General features: G+C 38.4%; 1 protein-coding gene across 2 annotated transcripts in view; it reads right to left on the reverse strand.

Annotated features, from left to right (window-relative positions):
* Positions 1 to 3,005: 3,005 nt before the first annotated feature.
* Positions 3,006 to 12,638, reverse strand: part of CDH2 (cadherin 2) — a 117,701-nt gene continuing 108,068 nt past the window's right edge. For both annotated transcript variants that reach the window (XM_065668172.1, XM_065668173.1), the window contains exons 15-16: positions 11,639 to 11,803; positions 3,006 to 4,422 (exon numbers count right to left, since the gene is read on the reverse strand). In XM_065668172.1, the coding sequence (XP_065524244.1) occupies positions 4,216 to 4,422; positions 11,639 to 11,803 (372 nt within the window). In that variant the 3' untranslated portion in view covers positions 3,006 to 4,215. The remainder of the gene's footprint in view (positions 4,423 to 11,638; positions 11,804 to 12,638) is intronic.

The raw sequence follows: 12,638 nt of genomic DNA on the forward strand, positions 1-12,638 counted from the left end.
TCTGGCTGCATAACTTTGCGTAAAATACACCACTGCGAATTAGGTATTAAGATATTTGTGTGACTGCATTTGAGTAATTATATTGACTGAGGTGAACGCAGGGATTTTGCTTCCACATTCCTGATCCAGAAAGGTCAATCTGCCAGAACCATGCTACTCCTGCTAGAAGGAAGGCTCCTCAGGAAGGCAGGAGCAGTCGTGCAAGGCAAGAATTGGGGTCAGCTTACCTGAGATATCTTCAATGACCAGAGTCAGGTTTCAGACACCTTTTTGGGGATGTGTCCCCCAACCCCTCAGAAGACATTTCCCCCTGTGTGTTAAGGTGAATGGGACCATTGCAGAGTAGATATAAATGTTCTTCAGGGTAAGTAATTTGGTAGGGTTCCAAAAAAATACTATGGACTGAGAAAGAGAACTCCCAAGAAGCAGACTTCATGCGGCTTTTAGCATGAGAGCAACTTTGCTACTTTGGCACCAGGAGAAAACAACTATCTAAAATACTTCTGTTCACAACTAAGAAATATTTTCTGTCTGCAAACCAGCGCAGTACAGACCCAAACATCTTCCATTTAAAATTTACATGGATTTATAAACACTTCATAAAGCAGAGTCAAGCAAGACAGAGAATCTTGGGAGTAAGGGGAAGAACCTGGTGCGCATTGTCTGCCCTATTAAACTGATTTATGTGTGTTTTTTGCATTCAGAAGGATCACAGTGACCTTTATAGCCAGCTTGTAACAGTGCTATACAGCACAGCCAAGAGCATGTCACCACCAGTAAAGTCACCAGGTGAGAATTAAAATGTCACTTGGGGTTCGACTACTTTTAGGGAATGTAAACACATTTTAGACTGTTAGGGATGAGCAGTAACACCCTTTAGCAACAGTAGACAATCCCAGAGGAAACACAGGAAGGTAGATACATCCACATGTAAGGCCTTGTGTATCCATTTAAGATATTTATTCCCCCAAAACACCCTTCTCTACCTTTTTTGCTCATGAAAGTCATATGGACATAGGCTATAAAGGACCACAACTGAAACAAAATACAAACGGCAGAAAGGCTGAGATAGGAAAGCTCCTAAGGCATTATTTCTTGCCAGTAACTTCCCTTGGATACAGTGTCTACAAGGCAGAGATAATATATATCACTGACAAATCCCATTTCCAAAACGGGCTGCCAAATTGCCCTAGACAATGGTAGGGTCTAAAGTTCAGCCATCCTCTTCTGCTCAGTGAAGCCCTCTGACGGGGATTCAAGCATTTATCACGGGTACAAAACCTAGTTGCACATTTCTAGAATCAGAACAAATCTGAAGCTTGATGAAAGAGGATCAGTTCAAACATCCTTTTTTTTCTTGTAAGAGCATTTGAGATGCATAAAAATGATTTACCCTTTGTTCTCTTCAGTAGACCTAATGCTGACCTAACACTAGGTTTGAGAACCGTTGCTACAATTTCAAAGCATCTGTGGATAGGGCTGGAAGATTGTCTGGTCAAGATAAAGCTCCTATTGCTGTGCAAAAGAGCTGAGTGCTGATAAAAGATGACCTCTGCTTCACTTTAGCCAAGCCTGGAAATCTTTCGCAAATCCTTCCCTCTCTGTATCTCTAACATTCGATGTCAATTAAATAAAATTCATCTAGCGTTTCCAGTTTGTTGGTTCCAAGTAACAATAATAGAATTATGCCTAAAATACATTTTGCATAGATTACCAGAGACTGAAAATCAACACGCTAAAAGTGGCCTATTGCTTACTTTAACATGTATTTATAGTTTAAATCCTGCCCTTTCTATCCTTAACTGTGCACAGCCAGATTTCCATTTTTATGTCCTGCTCTATATCTTTTTTTCCCCCATATTGATAATTAATGCAGAATAGCTCAAGGAAGGTCACTGATAATTTTGATACATTACTGAAAAAACTAAAGCTTTGTTACAGCATCAAACTACACTTACGAATTCATGAGATAAATAATAGCCATGCGTGCAGGGGCCAAAGCGCTACATGCCAATGCATGAGGACTGCTACCCCTCAACTTTCATCAGGAACAAAGAGTAGAGAAAGGAGATGTGCCCATGAAAAGTGCCATAAGGGGGAGGTACCTCGCATGCAGTGTTTAATGCTGCCCAGCTCAGATTTCAGGAGTTACCTCTGGAAGTCACAGTCAAATCACATGTATTACAGTGTGAGTGCTGAAGAAGGACTGAAATGGCACCATGCTGAAGAGCATCACCCAGAGACTAACTCCAACCTGCCCACCCAGCCTCACAGAGCCCAGATCCTCTCCCACTGCTCCAGTTCTCTGAACAAGCTGCAGAACTGTGGCATTTCTGCTGAGTGTGAGCTTCACACTGCTCAGTTACATCCTTAATGAGTGTAAATGTAGCCATTAAACCTGAGCTGATTGTCACAAGTGAAGAAGGCAGGAGTGCTGTACCTTCTGTGATTGTGAATAAATCATTGTAACAGGTTAGAAAGATGTTTAGCAGTCTCCTAATGGGACTTTCTGATAAGGCTCTGTGATTGTGAGCAGCTCCTTGAAGGACACAATTTGATGTGCACGGAAGTTCAGGGGGGGTCATCTTTACTTCAGTGCAAGAAAGTCCAGGCAACAGATAATTGCCATGATCTGCAATTTATTTATGCAACCCGCAGCACAGTCACAAAACCATTAGACTGCCAGTCTAGAAACAAGCCAAAAATGATGCAAGCTCTGTTATTTAGATAATGTGCATTGAACGAAAGAGCTAGCCATCCATATGGAACTGAGAATTCTGAATTCTGGGAAATGGCACAGATCACTCTGCTTTTATCTGGGAACTTGCCTTCCAAATTTGTGTCAAACTTTCTTCTACATGCAGCTTATTTTCACTCCAGAAGTACTGACTACTAAAGAAAGGCACATGAATTCTCACGAAACTCAAACACGCTTTGTGTACTTTATATTGACTATAGTCAGGGCTGCCCACGTAGGAGAACAAAATGCCAAACCAAGCACCAGATCCAAAATTAGCATTTTATTCAGAACGTTGGGGTCAGAGGTGTATCATTCATATTCTGGTACACAATACAGAGGCAAAGCTGTTCTCAGAAGTCTCTCCAGTTTGAAAGCTCCTTCCCCCTTCCCTTCCCACCCCCCAAAACATACTGTATATTTACTCGTGCCACCAGCATCAGGCCAACTCCCCTCCCCCCCTTTTTTTGGTACAAATTATGTAAAACTTTTGTGCTAAGAACTTTTCTCCCCCCCAAACAAAAAAAAATAAAAATAAAAATAAAAATAAAAAAAATATTGAGTACTCTAACTACAGTTCAACAATTGAATCAATGTCACTTGTTTGCAACCTGTTTTGTAAATACTTTATCCATAACGAAAGATATAAACATGCAAAAACCTGAATCCATAGTCCAAATAATACATACACGTGTTCTGAAGTTTCTGCACTTCTCCACAGACTATGCCAATAAAACATTATGTACACATACCATTTTTTACAGTGAAGTGGGAAAAAATACTAGAAATTAAAATTAAAAAGAAAAAAAAGTGTACATGGATTAAGACCAAAATGTGTCCAACATTCTAGCATAAGAAAAAAAAAAATCAATTCTGCTACAAACTGGTGATATGAAAACTCCCTTTATTTGCAACCAGCTGCATAAGTTTTAGAATTTTAGTGGAAAAAAAAAATAATTCCCTAACATCTAAAACTAGAAGTAATGTACATTGTTCCACCTCATGGTCTTCTCTCCCAGATAATAAAATTGTTCCATGAGGACTTTTTTTATTTTTCATCTTCTTATTTTAATAAAAGCAATGCGATGTAACAAAAGCATGTTGAAGCATATTGTGTTTCACGTTACTCCTCCCCACCCCAACATATTTTCTCTTTAATGCATCATTTCATAAATCAGTACCATTAAAGCCTTAAACATAAAACTAATTCCGATCTGAAAAAGGTACAAAAAGGCACATAAAATCCCAGTGCTTCTGTACTGTAAAATTCAAGTGTAACTGAGCTCAATATTTTTTTTCCAAACAGCATTGGATCACTGATATTCCACGGAGCCCAAATTGGTTTGCAGCCTAAGCCAAAGCCTTCAGCAAGCACTTGTGCTAGTAGACTACAAAGTTAAAGCCTAGCTTCTGTATGCTTTTGGGGAATATCAGTTGAAATGTTTGTACTTGTCCAAAACCAAAGTTCACTTTGAAGTTCAGTCATCACCTCCACCGTACATGTCAGCAAGTTTCTTGAAACGTGGGCCCCAGTCATTTAGGTAGTCATAGTCTTGCTCACCACCACTACTTGAGGAGTTAAGAGAGCTCAAGGATCCAGCGGTGGAGCCACTTCCTTCGTAGTCAAACACTAGGAGGGAGTCATATGGTGGGGCTGTAGGGTCATTGTCGGCTGCTTTAAGTCCCTGCAAGAAGGAGAGGGAGAAACACACACACACAAAAAAGAGAGATGAATTCTGCATCTGAGAAAGACAAAACACAACTGGAATATCCCAGGGTGGTTCTCTATCAATTGCCTTTTAAGTAAACCAAGCTCTTACCCTTCTACAATCCAACTCAAAACTGTATTCCTGTTTTTGTAACTCCAGCAAGAACTTACGTGAATTCCTTTTAGAATGGCCAGGTTTCCAGCATTACAGAACTAGATGTTTTGAAAGTAGTTGCAAATACGGCTCTAACAAAACATTAGGAGAACATCACAGCACTAGGACTGATGCTAATAGAAACATAGTTTCAGAACTACAGGGCTCACAACCGGCAGCATGAAAAATATAGGACTGGTTAAACAGACAGATGGGGAAGGAGAAATAGGCATGCTTGCAAAGATTCCCTTTAACAGCCATCTCACATGGCCAATAACATATCCACTGACACTGCTGGCCTACAGTCCACCTGTGTGTGCCAAATACCGTATTTAGTTAGTCCTGTAAAATCCATGTACCCCTGTAGGCTGCTGAGAGAAAAAGATTCGAAACATTGGCCTAAGCCTTATGTGTTTTGCCATAACTACCCACGAGATTCCTCCTGCTCTTCGGAAAACACACGTACGCACAATGACATCAAAGCTAAAAACAAGATTATAACCATTTTTGTTTCCCCATTTCGAAGTATTCCAGTTATTAGCACATGAATATTAGGTCTTCAGTAATTTTAAATTTCTACTCTAGAGCTGAATAACCCAAACTAAAACCAAAACAAATTGGATAAGAGGAAGGCAGGGAAAGAACCACACTTCGTCCAGAGGAAAATCTCTCCCTGTTATCTTACACGTGTCCAAACCTAAAGAGTAATGTAAGTAATTAATTTTGGAATATGAGACTATTATGCTGTGCTTATCCCAGGAAGATTTACCAGCTGAACATAAAAGGTTTGAAGCCTGAAGTTAAAAAGCCCTCTTGTGTTTTGGATTTTTCAACCTTGCTGTTTCCACAAGATCAGCAATGCGTTTTCAAGATCTTCCACTTCAAATAGGATCTACTTTCGCAGCCACTGACAAGGGATAATGTATCTTCCAGAATTCTGTAAGGTTGAGCTAAGACTTTAAATTCCTCACTGTTAATCTGAATCAAACCTATTTGTGCTGGTCTTATTTTTAATTTTAAATATTTACTTATTTAAAGAATGGCTTAATTATACTCCTCATTATTTGAAGGACCGAGTGTGCCTCCTTCAAATTATTCAATATATTCTGGTTTTAGAAAAGTACGGGGTTTTTTGTATTTAGTCTGAATGTGACATAATGGAAATGGATGTTGATTTTTCTTCTAGAAATACATACATAGCTAAACCCATTAATTAAAGCATACGGTGTCAATAAGGTAGATGAGAATTCTATTTCTATATTGCCTATCTAGAGTAATTCAAAAGTGTGCAAAATGTACCAAAAGTAATTTTGCAAATCAGTGGTGGAAAGGCCCAGCATATTTATCAAACTAATGACCCCTAATCAAGAACACGTTTTCATGTAGTACAACAACATCAAGCAGATTATTAATAGCCTGCATTAGGAGCACAGTTTTGAATTATCTGAGAAGAATAATTGGGGATGCTTGTTATCTTTGGCATTTTCCATCCTGATGGCCATAATAAGCACAAAGTATTTAAAATTCTGAAACAGCAATAGCAAGGTTGGAAGAATTCCCTTATCCAGCTTCAAAGCTGGAAACAGTTCTAAAGCTTTCTCAATTTCTGCTGCTGAAGCAGAAATGCAACTTTACTTCTTAGGCAGTAACTGGCCTTATGGTATTTACATCTTCCCTTAAGCCTGCTTGGGGTGACAGACACCCATGCTTTTCAAACACAGGTGACAGGGAAGGAGAATAAATACCACTTGAGCTTAAGGAGTGCTGAGGTATGAATCCAAGTATCAATGTGTAAAAGTCATTCAGAAAGGCAGCTTGGAGACGGAATGCTACTTCCTAGTTCTGCCTATTAACAGCCAGCCAACCACAGGATACTAATTTATTAAGAATCAGTGAACAAAACATTTTCCTACATCACTGCAAAAATTCTGATAACTGTCAGCCATCCATGGCAAGGTGGCAAGGCAGTCTCTTTCCATCTTTTTTTTCCAAAGGGGAAGATGTACTTTTATTTTCTTTTTCACTTTGCTGCTGGTATCATGATAGCATTTAAAAAGAAAACTGGTTTTGTGCTACTGACTTACAAGATAACATCTCACTAACTAATTCACTGTTTCAAAGGCTGTACTTACTGTGTAATCCATTTCATTCAGAGAACATAGCTACAGGCCATGTTATGGTGGTATTGATTCAACTGCACGGCCCAAGTTACACTGACATTTTCACCTGCCTTCTGGTTAAAAATTCCTTAGATTCATAGTATAATGATTGAATTTAGTCTCTAACTCTTCAAATGACAACCAAGCTTTCTCCTGTATTTGTGTGGTGCGCTGCATACTAAAAAAAACAAATAAATACCACGATTTCTTCAATTTCCCTCTGCTAAGCATACTCTGTGAACCTACCCAGTGCACTGCTGCGCTTTACTGCCGTATTCCATAGCAAGTCTGAACCTGGAGTTACTGGATGTCAGCTATGGCAGAGAAATTAGCTTATGAAGCTCCCTCTGGTTTCAGTATCGCCACCTTTTTGTTTATGACACTGTCCCTTTCAGTAGTTAGTATCACAGCCTGCCTTACTGGCATGAGTGAAAAGGCAACAAATGGCTGCCAAGAACTGCTTCTACTGATTTTGCTTTCATGTGTTGTCAACTGCTTCCGAAGAGAAGCCTTTCCCAGATGTGCTCGAGAATCTCAGGGCAGCAGAGCCGTTAGTTATTTTGTTACAGTTTCCTGATCTGAAAACCCAACATTTTTACTAGATGCAGAAGCTTATTCAACAGAATTGTTAGGGCACATACTGGGGACCAGGTGGTCCTGCTGGGAGAGAGCAAACCAAGTCACATTTCCTTGCATTTGCTGTACCCCCATAATGTGCAACAACCAGTCATAGAAGAGCCGTGGCAATACAAAGGTCCACTTGAGACCTAGGACAGACTGAGTAGCAATCTTACCATTTTCCTTTTTTATATACGTCATGGTACTTTCACTAAAGAGGAGACAGGAGTAGAAAAGGAGAAACTACAGTGCCTTGACTGAGGAACAATGGTAACCTGAAGTAATACTTTCCTTAGCATGTGTGCCATTGTCAATATACCTCAAATCAAGAGAAAGCAAAACCCTCAACATCTTTAACATAAACCAGTACAAAATCTAATGCTTTTATTTTCATTAATCCTCGTACTCAACCAGATTCAGCAGACTTTTGATGAGAAGGAAAGTAAGAACAGAGAGCCCTACAGGGAAATACCAAAAAAAATTGTTTACATCTAGAAACATTTTTCCACTTGACAGGAGAAAACAGAAAACATCGAGGGAGTCTGTTCTGCTGGAAGGTGTGCTGTATCAATAGCCATTTACTAAGAACGAACTGAGGGTCCTTCATGTCCTCATGGGATGAGATCTTTAGTTTGCAATTCAAATTCAGTTTACCTCAGGCTATGTGCTCTATTGATTAGAAATATATTCTTAGCCACACACTCTCCACACCACAGCATAATTGATTTAATATTTCTAGGGACAGCAAATGTATTTCTAGGTGGTTCTTGGAAACAGGATTAACAAAGCTACTTCAAACGGGCCTAATTTAAACTGTCCTGCAAATTCTGACTATTCTAAGTGTTAATTATGCTCCACACTCTGCAGGTTATGTTTTAAAAGGTTCAAAACAGAAAACAAGGTCTACAGAGGATTCTTAATAAGACATGACTTATTTCACTGTCTTGTTCATACACTTGGCTGGAAGAAAAGGAGGTTTTTCCCTTCTCTTCTTAAATTAGAGATTCATCTACTCATTGAAACAGACAAAACAAGAAAGTCCCCGAGGTCATTTAACTTATGCCTGCAAAACATATTTTGATTATAAGGCACTTCTGGAACTTTCTTGTATCAGGAAGTTCATAGCTCTGTATATGTTATCTTAACTGTATAAGTGTTATAAAAATACTTCAAGTTTTTATCCTGCTCGTAACTTGTTTTTCAACTGAGAAGTCATTAGAACACCACTACAAAATACTCATGTATGTCTCATTGAGTTAAGCAGATTTAATACAATGGATGACAGCTAGAAAATAATATACCGAAGAAACAGAGTACTGCCAAAAGAAAAGAAACAAGATGAACCACTAGGTTTCCTTCAGGGTTTTGTTTCTAAAGTTCTTCAATAAAAGAAGAAAAAAACACCCCATGCTTGTTTGGCAATGGTAGCTAAAGCCTCCAATATCTGAAATCAATTACCTATAGCTCTTTTTTGTCAAAAGTTGGAGCATTTCAGAGGCTAATTCTAACAACACTGGCTGTGTGTCTGAGGTGCTGGTGGGTATTCAACAGACTATATCAGTTCCTGCAAATGGGCCAGCATCTGAAAGGATCATGCTGATCAGCATCTACGGGAATACAGCCAAGTCCTCCAAAAGACCAGAACTATCTTTTACATATTTTCAAATGAATGAGGTAATGCAGAATTTGCTACCAATGTACTGACAACTCAAAGGCAGCCTCTCCATGTTCAGACAGCACCCGGGCTAGTTCTGCAGGTGGTTTCGGTTAGGGCTGCCCAACGGAAAAGTTATGCCTAATAATGTTGAAGCTGAATGAAGAGTGATAAGAACTTTGACCTTTCTTACCTTGCTATGTTGTTTTCACAGCTCAGCATATCTTTTCTATGATCTGCCCTAAGAAATGTCTGGTATGGGTTTTACCCACGATATTTCTTCCATTTACTCCAAGTAAAACTGAGAGAAACTTACCAATTTGTTTGGGTATAATCTTGCCAGGACTGCAAGTGGAATTCTCTGAAGAAAGTCTAAAAACCTGTGCAACCTGAATGTTTAGGAGCTAGATGCTGATAATTTGGAAATTTAACTGTAAATGAGTACTAACGTGAAAGAGTGTTTTTTTATTTTTTTTTTTTACCTTACCCCTCTTCCCCCATAGACTTTTTAGAATCACATTTGCCACAGGAAGTTTTAAAATAAAACCCAAATTAAGATGATACCGTTCTGGAGAAATAAAATCTCCATTTTGCTCAGACTTCTGCCAAAACACAGTATGGACAACTCCTGGGTGGCTACTGTCTGCTAGAGAGAGGGTTAGGTTGAATGCCCCACAGTAAAATGACACATTGCTATGAAATCCTAAGAAAGAAATACCTTGTGAAAAAGAAGCTAAATATATAATGCTTGAAACACAGAAACCAGCTCATATAGTTCAATCGAAGGATATAATTAATCCTGAGCTAAGTTGCAGACAAGAAAATTGCCATGCTTTCTTTAATGTCATATATATTTCCAAGGTTTATTTTAGAGGCAGTGACATTATTGACATTATTTTGCTGTCTAAAAATAGCTGGTAGAAGCTTTCTTTTTTCTTGGCAAGGGGAAGGATAAATGGAGGTATTGATCTAATAAAATAGGCAACAGTGAGAAAACGACTCCATTCTTGTCTGTACTGCAATATAAACATATTGGGTTAAATCAAGACAGCATGTACTGTTTGTACAGGTCCATGTGTACACACTGATGCTATAATCTTCAAGAGTGATAATGTACTGAAAAACAGTATTGCAAGAACAGCTCTAAGTAACTCAAAAATTGCAGGAGGCTAGACAAACTCTGGCCCCTTTGTGGCTTTCCAGCCAAATCACACTCATTCCTTGTCTTGGCTCTGTAAGAGAGCTTGATAGCTGCTTCGAGGCCAAGAAAAAAAACTGTATCAAGGATTATGGATTCTTCCCAACCCCTTGACAGGTGGGTGGTGTCTGGTCACAATTGTGTGAAAACAGGATGGGAAACTGATTATTTGGAGAAAGATGAGGAAGCACAAGGAAGTTTTTGTGCGCACACTGCCTTGACCAATAACCTGGGCCTTTTACTGTCCCATGTCTCTACCCTTTTCCAGAAGTCAATTATAACTCTAATATTTAGAAGTGCATGGCATGCAAAAATCCTCTTTACTGAAACATCTCCTTCTAAACAGCTCTTCCCCAAAACTGGAGTCTCTTAAATACAATGTCCTATGAGAATGTTTGTATGTTTCTTGCTAGTCATCAACCTGTAGTCTTGGTGTTTTTTAGAATTGTATCAGTGTATACCTTAAAAAGAGCAAATTCACTTTTCTGCAGCCGGCTAACACAAAAGACTTCGGTATATTAGCCTGACTTTCCTTTGAAGCAGAAAAAACCCCCCACATTTGCAAAACCAGCTCTGTAATACCTATCCAGTTTCAGTTGCCAAGGAAGATATGACAAATTAGAGAATTCATCTACAGAATACAGCTTATTTTAAGTGATAAATTTTGAGTTAGTATTTGTTTTCCTATAATCAGCAAGTACAAGAAACACATTCAAGTACCACAAAACCATTGAGTTACAATTGACCAGCAATAGAAATAACAAAGCCAGTATTTGTAGGAACATTTCTTTCAAAACTGTAATCTGGTACAGTCTCTTACTTACATTTACCTTTATTAGACTGAAGAATTGAAGATAATGCAAAGACTTCTAAAGCTCTATGACAAGTTTCAAAAGCACTTAAATAACATTTAATTTAGCTGCCCTGCTCACTAATTGTATTTGATGGAATTCTTTCAGTCTTACTGAAGGTACTGAATTTCCACTATTATCTAGATTCAAAGGGTAATGTATGAGGAAAATGAAAATCAGCTTTTTTCATTACTAAATTACTGTGAAATAATAAATGAATTTACGCTAAACTATAATTTTGTTAGTCAATTTATTACTTGGAACCCATAGAATAATTCAGCTTGGAGATACTGTGGTTGCAGCTGATAACATTATGAATGTAATTAATACACATGTATATAAGTTAATTGATATATCTTCCCTTTCTGTTTCAATAAGTTAATTAAACTTGTCTGCACAAGAACAAATTTACTTCTATCTAGCAAGACAACTTTAATTGTACAAGTAAGTTTTAAAAAGTTACTATGTTCAAACATAAATTGCTGCTCCTGGAGAGTACAATACACAAAATATAAAAGGTTATCAGATCTTAGGAGGAAACTCTCTTCCTCTCCTTTACCTCATTAATGAAGTCCCCAATGTCCCCAGGATGTGGAGCAGCTGATCTGACTGGATATTGAGGTTCTGCATGGATTGGCCTTTCATCAAGACGTCTGATTCCAACAGGTTTGATGGCATCTGGTTCCACAGTGTCAGGCTGCTGGAGCTGGCTCAAGTCATAATCCTGCAAAATATGAAACAAAGACAGTATGTTAGCAGAATTTCAAACAAAATCTGTCAGGGTGAAACATGAGGTGGAAAAAAGGGAAAACGCAAAGTATCATTTCACCAGAAGTCCTATTTTCAGGACTGCAATGCTTACTAAGTCAGTAACATTATTTGCATACCAACAGGATGTTATTTGATTTATACTCCTGGAATCTACCGTTCTTATTCTATTCCATCAGACTTGTAGATGGAAACTCGTAAGTTTTCCATTAAGCAGCAAGGATTTGAGTAGTACTATTAAGAGACTAAACACTTTACCTACTAATGATGATTTACTGCATAGTGCAAAGATGCCAAATCCAACTCTTATTTTTCTAAGCAAGCAAATGCCAGACATTCTCACATCCCGAGAAAGAGGCAAGTGCACTGCTCTCCAGCTTTCTATAATACCTTCAAAGAATGAATTTAAGACTCCTTACTGATTTCATGTGGCTTCCATAATATGAAAGCCAAAGTGGGAAAATGTCGTAAGAAGTACAAAGCTCCTCAGATGTGGCCTTAATTCTAAGCACTTTTCTAGAGATTACTTGTGGATCTGTGCATTAAGTACTTGATGCCACAGTTTCAAACTCTGGCAGACTGATGAAGCTAGCATAGCACTATGAATTCCAATAAGCAGAATGTATGTATATAAAAATTTTAATTAGATGGATGTTTATGCATTTGAGACAGATATTCCTGCATACTATTTGCACAGTCTGATACATTTCAGCATTGTCATTCACCTCACTGTTGTCATGCCTAGAAGGTAGTCATACTCTAGGATGCCTTTGCACAAGGCACTGGTAAAA

Source organism: Lathamus discolor, chromosome 2, assembly GCF_037157495.1.
Source record: "Lathamus discolor isolate bLatDis1 chromosome 2, bLatDis1.hap1, whole genome shotgun sequence".
NCBI lineage: Eukaryota > Metazoa > Chordata > Aves > Psittaciformes > Psittacidae > Lathamus > Lathamus discolor.